The sequence below is a fragment of the Scylla paramamosain genome, chromosome 4, assembly GCF_035594125.1.
Source record: "Scylla paramamosain isolate STU-SP2022 chromosome 4, ASM3559412v1, whole genome shotgun sequence".
Lineage (NCBI taxonomy): Eukaryota > Metazoa > Arthropoda > Malacostraca > Decapoda > Portunidae > Scylla > Scylla paramamosain.
Window position 1 is genome coordinate 30,459,182 of NC_087154.1, and position 15,733 is coordinate 30,474,914.

At 33.7% G+C, this 15,733-nt stretch overlaps 1 protein-coding gene across 2 annotated transcripts; it reads left to right on the forward strand.

Moving 5' to 3' along the window:
* Positions 1-249: 249 nt before the first annotated feature.
* On the forward strand, positions 250-3,538 carry LOC135099967 (transmembrane protein 234 homolog). Of its 2 annotated transcripts, none has more exons than XM_064002729.1 (3): positions 250-345; positions 1,743-1,873; positions 3,051-3,538. In XM_064002729.1, exons 2-3 carry the CDS (start codon positions 1,748-1,750, stop codon positions 3,318-3,320), a joined length of 396 nt encoding a protein of 131 aa, XP_063858799.1. In that variant the 5' UTR covers positions 250-345; positions 1,743-1,747; the 3' UTR covers positions 3,321-3,538. The 2 variants fall into 2 exon arrangements, with proteins under 2 accessions (XP_063858799.1, XP_063858800.1); XM_064002730.1 differs by having other exon boundaries at positions 252-345; positions 1,746-1,873.
* Positions 3,539-15,733: the final 12,195 nt, after the last annotated feature.

Here is a 15,733-nt window from a genome sequence, read left to right on the forward strand (position 1 = left end):
ATTTCTAATCCTAGAGCAAAATTTTTAATTGCAATTTATTTATTTATTTATTTATTTATTTATTTATTTGTTTATTTATTTTATTTTATTTTATTTATTTATTTATTTATCTATTTATTTTTAATACCCGAGTTTAAAGAAACTGGTTATTATATTTGTAGCCTTTAAAAATAGTCCTCACGAGAGCACAAAAGGTGTTTCAGAATACGAACCTAAATGCCCAAGGAGTTTAAACATACTTTCGAGACTCCGTGGAGAGACCGTAAGACCAAAGAACAGTCCTGCGCGCGGGATGAAAGCGACTGGTTCTGAGCAGCGGGCCGTGTTACCTTGGATGTGTTATCTGTGAGGAACGAAGTATTTCTTCTGCTAGATTTGGGCGTGTTTTGTATAATTGTGTTAGTCGTTTTCATACCAGTACATTAGTTTCCGCGGGCTGGGAATAATAATGTTATTGCCGTGTTTATGTGTGTGTGTGTGTGTGTGTGTGTGTGTGTGCCAAAAAAAAATGTAAATTCTTGTTGATTTTGGCGTGTTTTGTATTCACGTGGTTCTTCTTGTTATCGCAGATCATTAGTCCCAGAGGAAGTTGGTGGGGGAGAAAAGTGATTTGCGAGAAACATGGCTAGGTTCATTCACAACACCGAAATCTAGGTAGCAGCAAAATATTTTCATCCGCCATTGTAAGATTTTTTAATATTTACCCCAAGATGTATCTGTCATGCAATAATCGCCAGTAATTGTAGAGTCCCATACAATACTTCCCGGGCACAGTAAACTTAGAGACCTGGTGGGAGAGTGGGGTTGTAGGAAGGGGACAGTGAATATGTATTACCTAACACTTAAAGGGAGCGTTTGATTTCTCAGGATTCCCCCATGCCACTTGTCTTGTGTCAGGCTCTTGGCAGTGTGACAGTGGAGGCATTAGGTAATATTGAAATAGCATTATCATTTTCATTCAAAGGTTATGTTAGGTTTACATTAATTAAGTAAATCAGTTTCACTGCTGATCTCTTCATTGTATAGATCACAATTTTAAAAAGTATCATATTTTGCTCAGAAATAGAGTGTTTTTTAAATGAGTAGGCTGAGGTGTTTTCCCTAATCTCTAAGGCATTTCAAAACTAATCATATGTTTTTATCTAAAATCCCCATGTACCTCCTGAAAAGGATAAACTACTATTGTGTATTATGGAAATAAATTTAACCTATTAATCTTGAGACTGTTTGTTTATTTTGCCATAAATCTGATTTTTTTTTTTTTATTGTGATGTACACTGTAAAGAGATCAGCAGTGAAACTAATTAACTGAGCTAATCTAAACTTAACCTATCTTCTGGATGAAAAGGCTATTGTTACTTCAGTATTATCCAATGATATTTAAAAAACTAAATCTGACTCAGCATTATAACCTCTTGACTGGGACATCCCTGCAAAATTGTGCCAAATACAAGGCCACATCTTACTCCATTGTGGCTGCTGAGAGGCTGCCAATGTGGCTCTGTGTCAGAAATGTGCCTTTGAACAGCAACAGGTGAACCTGTCATGGACACTGGTAATTGGTTGGTTAGAGCAGTGGCCATGTGCACGTAGATGTATTGCTGGAGTTGTGTCCCTCAGCCCTATCATTAGTGCTTACTCAAGAGAAATACATTTGATTATAATTCCTTTTAATTATCATATGATGAAGGTTTTGTTTAGTTTATTCAAAGATAGTTATTCATTTAATCTCTCTCTCACAGAAGACATGGTAGGGATGGAGCTCCTGTTTTGCTTGCTAGCAGTGAGCTTGCTGTGGGGAATCACAAATCCACTTCTAAAGAGAGCCAGTGTTGGAATAGAGAACATTAAGATGTCTAATCCATTTCTTCAGGTAAGCACAAGCTTGAAGTCTTAATACTCTGTAGTGGTACACATGGATAATATTAATATTAGCCCAGAATAGTAATTTTAGCTGCTAACAATGTAGTGTGGAATTACAAACATTACATTAAAGATAGTAATTTGTATTACAGTAGTAATTTCAGTAGTACTGTATATGAGAGTAATAACTACATATTGCCTGGTGCTTTAGCCACCATTTTTGTCAAACAATTTGATTTACCTAACTCAGGATGTAAGATTGAGGCAGTGAATCTGCCCGTCTCTCTACCTGATGAATATCTCAGACCTTTATAAAATGCCTTTTGAGAATGTATCGGCACATTAAAATAATACATTTTCATTAATGGAGAAGCTCATTCATATTATGAATCCTTATAATTGTTGTCCTCATCATGATCTCACACCTGCAAAGGTGTCTTTAGGGATTCACAATGCACTGTGCAATGTGTTCTGTCTTATATCAAGTCTTGCAAAACTGTTGTGCTTCAGCTGCTCTGCTGGAAATCAAAACAATTAAGCCACCAAAAACAAAGTTTGGTTCATAAGATGCTAGAAAAAAGTAAATGTCCATTGTATTGTTTCATGATATGTACCACCCATGGAATATCCTGAGTGTATCGGCTACATTTGTACAACTCACAAATCAGTGTGCTGGTCAAGACTAAAAAACTTTTTTGTAGAATTCTTGGAAAAAAAAAAAAGTTGCCTGTTAAGTTGGCCACCTGGTGAGTGTTAATCACATGTAGCAAGGTAGTATCACTGCATATTCATTGGTATGGATTATAGGTTTGCTAAATTAAAAGTACACAATTAATTTCCAGTTTATGAGAGAAACATGAAGAGGAAAAATTGAAGTTGACATTAAAGCACAAAAACTTCACAGAACTCCATGAGGAATGCTCACAGGAGCCTCATTATTAGAGCATTATTAGATAAAAAAATTTGTCACACATATCTCAGATGAAAAGAAATATTATTTGAAATTATCTGTACCACAAGTGCATGTTTTGAATTTTATTGTTTGTTTATACCATAACTTGAATTACACAAAATTTTAATTATTTCCACTTATTGCCTCACATAAACCAAGAACCTACTGTATATCAGTACTATAAGGATTGATTGTCCATTTAGAATTGAGAAATAAGAACAGTACTTTTCCCCAGACCCTACATGAGGTCAAGTTCTTGGCAACACGTCTGAGCTACGTGTGTCCATTCTTGCTCAACCAGCTGGGCAGCGTGCTTTTTGTATACACCCTGGGCAGTGCTGACCTCTCTCTTGCTGTGCCACTCAGTAATAGCCTCACCTTCCTGGTGACAACAGTGGCTGGCCGCTGTTTGGGTGAGGACACCACCAGCCGGGCCACCTGGATTGGTGCTGGCCTGGTGTGTGTTGGTGTAGCCTTGTGTGTGGCTGACAAGACTCAGCACTGAAGCATCAGTGGGAAGTGTTCTTGTGTGTATGTTTGGGTCTTTCAAGTACTATTATTTATGAACAATAGCTCAGGAGTGAATGGAGACTCATAAGAAAATATGTAAAATCATTGATTTTGTGATTTACCAAATGTAATGGTTCAAGAACAAAGTAATGGTTTCATGTACATATGCATTTGATTTTGATTTATTTAGAAAATATTAATTTGATTTCATGAGTTTGTTCTGTTCTTGACCTTAAAGACCTCCTATGACCTTTTTTCCCCTCTTTCTTTATTTGTAGCTTGCAATCCACTGTATTAGTTAAAATTGGTTACACTACTAATGTGATGGCTGACTATTATGTGTAGTGATTGTTTTGAAAAGGCTAATCCTAATCGTGTTACTTTCCTGCTATAAATTTTAATTGGTCTTGGAAATCTATTTTTAGCATTGTTTGAAGTTAGAAAATGGAAAATAAGGACACCTATTTGCCTTGAAGCTAAAATTGTATGTTTAATTGCCTAACATAGAGTAAAACATAATGATGAAAATTAATGCCATATTCATGCTTCACATTTATACTTCAGAAAACATGGTCTTAAGATTTACATATTCAGTCCAAATTTTTTTAGATTTTTTTATCATGTCTTTTATGTATTCTTTAATTTTTTTGGTGTACTTATATTATATTAAACAAAGGTTAAAGTCCATGAGCAGCACATATCCACCATGAAATAATCAGTACAAAACTGCCCAAGCTTGGCTGTGAGGTGGAGGGTGCAGAAGATACCATTTCTGACACAGCAAAGTCTTTCATTCATGACTGGGCTTGATGTTATTTTCTCCCATCATTTGTGATCACATGGTACCTTTCAGGAATTTACTGTGCACTGCACATTGTTGTCATAATCCTTATGTATCACATTGTTATGTAGCTTTCAAGTGGTGAACCAGCTGGACAACATTCCTCATATAACAGTATTTTTTGTTGAAAACACTAGGCACACAATGTTTTAAAGACACTTTGCAATGATGAAAGTTGTGTTGCTCTATCCATTAGAAGTGTGTACTTGGAATTAACACAGTATTGCAACTGGAAAGCTGAGGGGTTTGAGAAAAAAGATGTAGCATTAGTCTTTGAAAGGCACTGTTCATCCAGTGAAACTGGCAACTATTGAAAGGAACAGATAACTGTTTATAGCTTTAATGATTCAATTGATATCAAATCTTCACATACACATTGCAACTGTAAACATGTCCAGATGCATATAAGTAACTTGATGGATAACTCCTCAGATGTATTTGTGAACAGTATTATTTTAAATATGGTCATTCCAACTTTTTAAACATTTGAAAAAAGTTGCAAGAAGAGGGTATTTCAAAAGGATAATCTTTGAACTATGTTAGTTCAAAATGAAAGCCAGTAATATCAAATTAAATACCTTACATAACACTAATTGAATTTTGGAAGTTGAGACAGAATAAACTAAGGATTTATGTAGTACTGTTTTGTAAAGGAAATTTTGTTACTTTATACATAGCAGTTATTTATTTCCATTGCTAGTTATTTAAGTATGTGACAAAATATAATATTCACTTAAATTTGTTATTGCCTGTATTGTTACTTGAATATATGTATAAGGAGAAATGTACCAGAGTTAGACAAATAGAAAGTTTATTCTTTTTATGTGGTTGGAAAAAGAATGCCAGAAAGTAAGATGACAAAAAAAAGTAAATATGAAGGTGATACATTGGTGGATACAAGAGGGATCCCCAATGAAATGGTGTGGCAGGGTGGGTAGAGTTCTAGAGTATGTGAGAGAAAGGATAAAATAGTATGATGAGATTATTTATCTTTCAAGGAAGGAATGCAGTGACAGGACTACGTTCAGATTTTTCTACTGTATTATAACCATCCCTAGGGGAAAATAATTAAGAAGAGGCATTGTATACAAAATTTTTTTTCTTTCTTTTTTTTTTTTTTTTTTAGTTATGGGTATCTAGTTTAGTTTTGCCTTCACTGATAAAATTATGTTGTATCAGAAATTTTATACTTGTGCATTTTTTGCTGTAGATATGACTAATATTACATATAGAACTACAAACTGAAGATGATGTTCCTATATCAGAATGTCCATTTAATTAATGCATGAAAGTGCTAATGAATGAGAGTATCAGACTGATGCACTGTAATGAATGTACTCTAGATTACATATATTACATTGGTTGTAATTGAATGAATTATCCAAAATAATTGGTGCTGTTACATTGATTATTAAACTCACAAGAATTTTAGGTGTTTCTTACAATTGGAAATATGTTATATTTTTGTCATCTTATAAAAGAAAAATGCTGCTTTAGGAGCATGTAATAATTCAGAAGTATTTCATTACATGACACACAAGTCTGTCTTCATTCTGGCATTCAAAGTTTGAGAGAATGCAAATGCATGGTCAGCCTTACCAGAATGGTTTTCTTTTACATGAATTAATTTGGAATCTCAAAATTATACAAGATGTAAATCAAAATACCTCACTTGAGGGTGTCTTGGATATGAATCTGATCCAAGTAGAGTAATGAATTTGTTCACACAGACTGCACTTGTTCCACTTACAGTAATCTTTTATATTCTTACCATTACATGAAAAATAGCTTTCTATGCAAAGTGTAATTTAATATTTTCTTGTTGATCTTGAGTGCCTTTTCAGTTTGGCAATGTTCTCACCAAATTAGACGTGGCCAACTTTTGGTATACACAAACCTGTAATTTTCAATATTTATTTATTTATTTTTATTTATTTTTTATTTTTTTATTTTTTTATTTTTTTTTTATTTATTTATTATTTTTTTTTTTTAATATTACAACTTCATGTTTCCACTTTGTCATTATTGTTGTTTTTCTTGTTGATGCTTAATGTTCATTAATTACTGTTCTGGTATATTCTACCTGAGACCCCAAAGTACAGTGGCACTGCATTGATGTAAGATCAGAATGCTCATGATTGGAGTTCTTCTGAGTAGTGAATACTACCACAAGTCATGCACCTTGGCACTATACCACAAATGCTGCTCACTCAGCATTCTGTTTATTTTCTGATCAATTATAATGTTTCAAAATGTTTTCACCTTTGCTAAGCAAAGAGAACAGTCAAATGGCAATATAATGTTCTTGGAGTTAACATCTTTAGCAATGAAGCAATGTTAGGGATTTTTTTTTTTAGGCCTGACGTATTATATTGTTACTAGCATAATGCTGTGAACGATAAAAAAACTAAAGGATGTATTTAGATGCTGATTATTTAGCTGCATGTGCGGTGTCAGCTCTGCAGCAACATTTTTTTTTATGTGGAGTATAGGTAAATGGAATTCTTTCATACTGAAGGTTGGGAATATTATCCTTACAATTTACTATACTTATAGCATATAATATACACTCTTCCCTTAATGCTAGTAACAAGTGACCTTGCCCATGTTACAAAGCTATGATTCAGAGTAGTCTTGGGTACAATGCAGGGATATGATGTGAGAATTGAAGTGATAAAAAGTAATTATATTCCTTTTCATTATTGAGTTTTCTGTAATAATATGGCACGATATGATAAACTATATACATTGTAATTTTATAATATTGTTCTGCCTTCTCAAATATGTGAAAAAAAATTTATTTGAAGCAGCAGAGATGAACATAACAGTGGTCAGATGCCGGAGATAATGTACTGTCAATTATGTTTACTCTTCCACCTATTAAACAGCAATTTGAGAAAAATCTCATGTTTAATGTTATGTTTAAAATAACGTTTGAAAAAAGAATATATTTTCATAAATTCCCTTATTCAAGAAAATGCACATAAAAAGCAAAAGGAAGATAAGTAACATGATTGTTATAGATTGCTAATATTTTACCAGTGGTCACAATATATTTCAGGTCAGGTATTTGTGAAAAGAATGTCAGAATTCCAGAAGATGTGGAATATATATATATATATATATATATATATATATATATATATATATATATATATATATATATATATATATATATATATATATATATATATATATATATATATATATATATACACATACACACACACAAGTTATATATATGATACATTTTCTATACTACCTGCAACACTCGAAGAAATATTGAGTCAGGATGCACCGTCCCAATGTTGCATCCTTCATGAGGCTCTTCACCATAAATATATCAAATCCAGTATAAATACAGGCACTTGTACATCCAGAAATTTCATGGGTCTTGCTCAAGCTACAAATGCCTCCAGTGATGGGCCATGTGGGGATAAATTAGCACAGTATCATTGTTCTGTTTACAGTGTAATATTTCTTAAGTTACCTACCCACTGATTCTCATGCATGTGTTTCACATTGTTTAGTAGTATTTAGTTCATGTGCTGTATTGTATGTAAATATTGCATTTATCACAAAAGTTATACTGAGCTATATTTTTGAAATGGTAATGAATACATGTAAGTGTTCAGAAAAACCAGTGATGGAAATAAATATACACAGGCTGGTTTGTTACCTGCATGCAATCAGAAAAGGCCTAAACAAGAGGATTTACATCAATAATTTGGATTTTGGAACACTGAGAAATTAATATGTAGCTAGCCAAGTGAGACTGTAAATATATAATAGCACACGAATGGCTGAGAATTGAGGAATTGACAGAATACGTAAGGTACATGTCTTATCCAGCTGAGCCAAGATGACATATCAAGGCCCAAATGGAATATTTGTGCTAATGCTTTTGCATTAGCACAAGTTTTTCTAGTTATCATATACAGGCAGGTTTCTCAAATATTAGGAACAGGTTTGTATGAAAAAAACATTGTAAGGGCCTGGAGGAATATTCCTCTATACCTTGAAAGTTTTTGATGAAGACAGACTTAATTGTCATGTGAAGAACAAAGATATGAGAGCACTAAGTCTCTATTTTGGGTTGGATACTTAGGTATCAAAATCCTGAAAGCAAAAGCATAATAGAATAAAACACTGTACAACTTATTCCTAAGGACATGAATTTTATTCATGTATGCATAATTGTGATACAGGTACATTAATAATATGTACACCAATGATTCTTGTACAGTGATAGGTTTCTTACATAACTGTAGGTGCTGGACAGGTGTAGTTACTTGGGATCAGTGAGAGGTATGAGAGAGAGAAAGAGAGAGAGAGAGAGATCCCATGTGAATTTGTAATAGAATGATTAAGTGTTGGGTAAATCTCTTGAACAGGAATGCTTTAAGAACAGATTATCTTATTTAGAAGCTTAAGGATTATTAACAGTTCATTGGATTGTGACATATTATTGACTGCTAACAGAAGCACTGGAACTGAAAGGTTTCATATCACAGTCTTGGAGTGGAATATGATCAGGAACTGTAGTTTAGGGTAGACATTCTCCATAAACCATTTGATTGCACAAAAGTGAGAGATTTATTGATGATGTAATAGGCAAGCACTTTAGGGATGCCATTATAATAAACTAATAGAAATTGTTAAAAAGTCAATTGAGGTAGATTTGGCAGTAGATTTGATAAATTGCAGCAAGCCTTGGAGAGATGTCAGTGGGATAACATGGTCCCTGAAGGTAAATAACTTTGGTGTCTCCAAGACTAGCTTATTCCATCACACCTTTCTGTCAAATCTGCATCTGCCTTCTTTCTTCAACTATTAATTCATTATAACACCATCTGTACACCACACAGCCACACCAAATTTATTACTCTCACATGTGGAATGGTTTGTTATACATTCTGTCTAGGCCAGGAAACTAAATTATTAAAGCTATTGTGGCATCTTATTTGGGGCACCTCAGAAAGTAAATTAGTCAACCTTTTTTTGGGAGTAGCATTTTGATTTCTACATAGTGTTAGTGTCCTTGACCAGACCTCCTGACATTAAAAAAAAAAAAAAGTATGCCAACTATCCATCATCTTCACTAAATCTGTCATGACTCATGCTCATGTAAAAAGTCAGTTACACTTAGTGAATGAAAGAAATTCAAGGAGGAACAAGCAGTTGTATAAAGTTACCTTATGGTAGTAGGGAACATCTCAGACTTCAAACATTCAAGGCCTCAGGTAACAAGCAAAAATCAGTCGGTAAATAAAAAAAGGAAAATAAAACTAATCCACAATCAATTACATATATCATAAGAGAGATAGCTGGAGAAAGAAAAGAATACAAGTAGGACCTTCAAACTCATATGGTATTGCTGAAGAGTGATGGAATGGGTGCCAATGAGTGTTTAGCTAGTTTCCAAATCAATGCCAAAACCTGTCCTGTCTATGGGCAACTCACCCAGTGGTGACAAGAGACATGTGCTTCTTGCTCCACCCTATGGAAGATGCAGAGTGGCCTCTGTATTATGAATTTAGTATAGTTGAAGCATCAGCCTCACAAATTAATTGGGTGATTTGGAGACATGTGATAATATTATGGCTACAAGTAATTCATAAGACATCAAACCATATGATCAACCTTCATGGACTTCTTTTTCATGTAATAAATTATCTTATGGATTTGCACTACTGATTAGTGTTGCATCAAAAAGGTGAAGGGTTGAATTGCTATTAGATTTAAAAGTGGGCTTTGTTATATAATTTACTCCAGACATGAATTGATGTTTCAAGAATATATTGAAAATAGAAAAATAAAGTCTACCTACAAAAATGCAAACCAAGCTGTGTTGAGCTGGTAATGAATATGTGAGTAGTATAGATAAATGTGTTTGTTGGTCAGTGTTTTTATTATTTCAGTGTTGGCTGTAAAAGTTTAGTGTATGGGGAACAGGTTGTGTTCTGTTCTCTGTTTGTAGTGCTGTAGTTTGCAGCTGACCTAGTCACTAGTTATATCTTGTAGTACCTGGATTCATAATAGAAATATAAGAGAAAAATGTTAGCTATGTAATATGACTGAGTTAACTTGCGTGCATATTAAAACTGTTTATCGCTTCGCTAAATTGTGATGCATAGACGTTTGTTATTGATTATGTAGAATCTTACTGGTACTATATATCATGTTTTGTTGTGCCCATCTTCATTGTGCCATTGTAGAGTCAGGCATACATCTTTATTTAAGAGTCCAGCTACTGAGTGTACACATCTTTTTTTCCTTTACTTGACTCACATCACTTCTGTGCCATTTGCCTCCTGTGATACTATGTGAGTGTGTTATTAGTGTCTCTCATGACACTATAACAGGAAAACCTCAAATATCTTGCATTTTTTGGAACCACAAAACATGGCAGCTCAGTATCTAAATGTTGCATTTAAGAACAATTCTACAAGCCTCTCAAAGGCTTCATGTTGAAGGAAACTGCTTAGCATAGTCACACTAGCTGAGTGCATTCAGCACAGCCTGAGAATATTTATGTGAGATGGCAAAATTGTTGTTTTTTCTCATTTGAACATGCTATTGAAGTTGACAAAATCAACTCTGGTTTAGTCCATGAATCAGAATAACCATTCACAAGTCTAGCAGCCATCATACTTAAAATTAATAAAATAACATTTAGTCTTGGGGACATTATCTCAATTTTAGTACTAAGCAGCCAGAGGTTCAGCCAATTTCATCACTGTCCTGTATTAATGGAAGCCATGAGATTTTCCTAGAAATTCCACTGCACAAGTATCCTCATCAACTTTCTTGTCATACTTGAGGTGAAGATTGGTAGAAATTTGACACTTGCCAGGGGAAGACATTTTATACACCAGACTGTATAGTGGGCACGGAAGAACACTATTATTATGTTTCTGATATATGGAAATCTTAACATAATTGTACTGATAGTGTGCTTATTGATCATCAGTTTAAAAATAAAAGGTAGAGAGAGAGAGAGAGAGAGAAAGAGTGTGTATCTAGTCTTCTTATGTAGAAAGACTATATATACTGTCATATGTGCATTTATTATTATTATTGTTTTTTATTTATTTATTTTTATTTTATTTTTTTTATCACTTCTTCACCAAACAAAACTATTCACTGCATTTTTTATATAATCTATTTTATTTTCATTAATTTTATGTGGGCATAATAACTTTTAAAGCTGAAAGAGCTCTTTGTTGTGATTCTTTCACTGAACTGTGACTATTGTTGAAATTGTGTTTTCCATGTGACTTACATGTACATTATCATTATGACCTATTGCAGGTTTCTTGGACAGCTCTGAGAGTAGTGTTTATCTCTCACCACTCTTATAAAAATGGAGAGGTATTATTGCTTTTAAATACAAGGTTGGTTAATGTTTGTTTATGTGAGAAAGTTTGAATAATATTTAATACTGCTGTGCTTTATGTGTTCATTAAGAAACAGTGAGAAGACTAAACTCCTGCAATCTAGCACTGGGTCAAGACTTGTAATCTGGAGAAAAAAAAAAAAACTTGCTTTATGAAAGCCAGTGATATTTATATTTTTCACCAATCACATAATGTTTTGCATTTTAACATTGCATAATGACTGTTCAAGTGATTAATGTTATAAGGCTTATTATTGACTTATTATAATCATATTAATAGTTTACAGACCCTTATTGCAGTATTTTGCTATATTCGTTATCTTCTATTGCATTGCCATCGTGCCGTATGACCCCTGGTGTCTGGTGCTTTCATATGTCACTTAACTTTTCTTGGCCCAGACACCAGAATGAAGTATGGACAGAAACACCCTACTGTGATAACTTTAGTCAAACTTTGGACTTCCACTTAGCACCAGGACCATCAGACTTGAGTGACAACCGGTGTATGGCAACTAAATGCAGCGATAGGCTTAACATGTACATGTATCACATTGTTGTTAGCCAGGAAGGTTATATTGGATGTGGCCATATTCAGGCACACCTTGTGGTGAAGATTTAGACCAGTTGTTTGTCAAACTGACTGTCCATGTATTTTTATAGTTTAACATGTCAGTATATTTTGAAGGAGAGAGATTTTCTTTTGGCACACAAAAAAAAAAAAAAAAACCACCACCAGAAGAGTGTTTGTCCCCTCCAGTGGATGCAACCCAAACACGAGTGCCTCTTTACACCCCAGTGGAACTCTACTCTTGGGGAACAGAATCACTCATGCTGCCTTCTACACCAAGTATCCCATCCATCTACTCACCCATTCTCTCACCACTGCCTTACATTCATCTCTGCACTACACCTCATGGCATTTATTATTATTCCTAAGCTTAAGTATCCATTCTTATCACCACTATCCTGCCTGATCCTCATCTTCACATTCATCACAGATTTTATAGCATCCAAGACTTACAGTGGTATCATGGACAAGTGGCCAGAATATTTTATACCAGTCATGTAGCCAAGTCTATTCAATTTTTCAGCAGAAATATCACCCAAGTTAGTCTGTGTGTGACTGTATATCACCTTGTGTGTGTCATTGAGCAGAACTTGGAATCCTGTACTGAAAGAAATAATAACATTGTCCAGTATTACAGTGAAGTATCACCCAAAAAGTATCTGATGTTAGGCTTGGAAAAAAAAAGAAAAAGAAAAAACACTTACCTTTTGGGTTCTAGCCCTAATCTCCTTTGATGCATGTTCCTTGTGTGTCCATCCACAGCTGAAAATATTTCTTAAAAGGCCAGTGTATCTTGGAATCGCTACCAGCTATGCCATCATGCTCTTGTCTTCTCATCTCTTAAATCAGGCTTCTTTCAGTCATCTCTTGAGCTTGGGAAACAGTGAAAAATCACAAGGAAGAGAGTACAGTACATAGAAAGCCAGACAAAACTGAGGAATTCAATGTGTTTATCAAAGTAATCCTGGATCAAGGACAGAGAATAGATTCAAGTACATGGTTGGTCTCTTGCACATAACTGATGCATATTCATGATGCACAGCACTGGTAGTGAAAAAAAAAAATAATAATAATAATCAGCATGACTTGCTTTCTATGGCCTTAAAGATGTTGAAGACTTCCTCTCCAATGATGGAGCCTTGGTCTTTGTGTCATGTCCTCACAACCATTGCCACCAGTGATCACAGTCTTGTGGAGGTCAGAATTACTGTTAGTGTACTTCAGTGTGTCCAGTAACTCTAATAAAAGTGTCTTGGGCATAACTTTCATGGCTATTTTCAGCATACTCAAATCATCCATTGAAATGGCATGTGCAGAAGCATCACTGCTTAACATATTTTATCATCAAATGTTAAAATGAAAATGCAATGTTGAAATGAAAAGCACATCTCATAACCATGCACACCAGCTGCCTGATAGCAACTCATTCTGCCAGCAAGGATGACAAGAATCACATGTACACTGTAAGGTCCACTGTGCTTGATGCCATGTAGCTCTTTGTCCCAGTTGGTTCCTAAGGTCAGATACTTTTTGAACATTATCTCATACATACTACCTCATCTCTCTTAACTGTTGCCACACTTTCTTGGCAACTTCTCCAACATCCTTTTCAAATATACAGACAAAAATTAATCAGATTTAAACACATCTCCTTTGAATGTCTTTTTGTACTATTGGAAGGATAATATGAGTGTAATTATGTACTTTGTTATTACCTATCCTTGTATTATTATTATTTTATTTATTTATTTTTTTTCCCTCCAGAACAACAACCTTTTAGTTAAAATGCATCTGAGTGCATGATGGAATGCCTCTCCCTCATTGTGATTCTAATTAAAAAACCTAAGTTTATTTCTGGGTCTTGAGGCACCAAAATATAACTAATTGACAATGTCTGCTCCACCTTGTGAACATCATCTGAAACTCTAACCTGTAGTCTTAGTGTAGACTGGCACTGCAGTACACATACAAGTATACACCTGTAGCTAGCATGTGTTGTTACCATTATTCATTATGACCACCAAGCATGTGTAGAGGTAGCAGTATAGTGCCTGTAATGGTCGACTTTTCATTTTTATGATTATCAAAGTAGAATTTTGGACAAGCTGTCCCAAGACATCTGTTACTGGAAAAAATGCTCTTGCTAAGAGGCATTGTGGGTATTTAAAGAAAAACTAAGCAAAGTTCTAGAGAAGTTATGTAACTTTATAGTTTTTTGTAATTGGTTACTGAGTAGTAGGCACAAGGAGTGAGATTGCACACTCGGCTTGATTACTTTCTCTGCAATAGGATATTGTGCAGATGAACAGCACAAGTTCATGATTTTTTTTCTTTATATATATATATATATATATATATATATATATATATATATATATATATATATATATATATATATATATATATATATATATATATATATATATATATATATATATATATATATATATATATATATATATATATATAAAAAGTTGCCAGCTTTTCAGTTCGGTGTTTAATGCTGGTATATATATATATATATATATATATATATATATATATATATATATATATATATATATATATATATATATATATATATATATATATATATATATACCAGCATTAAACACCGAACTGAAAAGCTGGCAACTTTTTCTTTGTCCTTAGTAACACTGCTTTTAGCTATTTTAATGAGAACCATCAAAATATCTTAGTATGAATTTTGATAATGTAGATCTGAATGGCACATGAAATGACCTTCTATTGAAACCATCCTTATCATACTTCATACAGCTGTCCATAGTCACTATTCACTGGTAAGAGTATTTAGCCAAAAAATTATTAAAGGTTGTGTAGTATGTATTTACATAGAAACACCGAGATGTAGTGTTGTAGTGCATGGTTACCAGGTCTTATGTTGAAAATGCATAGTCTAGGAACAACTACAGTTCAGTGTTTTTGTGGCCAGGCCTTATTTTGATTATGACATTTCTTTCTTAGCGCAATTTTGTGTGTCATATAATAGAAATGTATAGGTAATGGATTCTATTTATTGATCACAATTTTATTTATTTACTTCACTGTATCTTAGGTAAAAGTCCATAAGTCAGCTTTGATTTTCTCTCTCTCTCTCTCTCTCTCTCTCTCTCTCTCTCTCTCTCTCTCTCTCTCTCTCTCTCTCTCTTTTATTATATACAGTGCTTAGGTTGCCATGAGTGCTGAGAGCATTTCATGTTGACCTTAGTCATATACAAAATTTAGAAAAATCTGTGGTATTAAGAACCACATAGTTTATGATGCTGAACAGCATGAACCTATGCACTTACTGGAAACTATAGATCTACTACAGTATACTAGGGATTGGGAAAGTTTGTTAATCTATTTTGTGGTGTAAAATACTTTATTGAATATTATTTACCGAGTGATTATATTGTGATAATTATAGTGTTCCCTAATTTTATATAGAGAGATATGCATAATATATTTATTGTAAATATGTAGAGATTGATGTAAAGAGTAAAGTGTATTCAGAGATAAGTTTGGTAATTGTAAATAACCTCACTGAAGTTTGTAACCGTAAGTAACTAAGATCAAGAAAGTAATTGTCAGTTAAAA

Excerpts from the sequence above, each read along its gene's own strand:
- LOC135099967 (XM_064002729.1), top strand. The coding sequence starts at position 1,748 with ATGGTAGGGATGGAGCTCCTGTTTTGCTTGCTAGCAGTGAGCTTGCTG. Across the intron at positions 1,874-3,050 it reads TGTCTAATCCATTTCTTCAG|ACCCTACATGAGGTCAAGTT; the intron begins GTAAGCACAAGC and ends ACTTTTCCCCAG.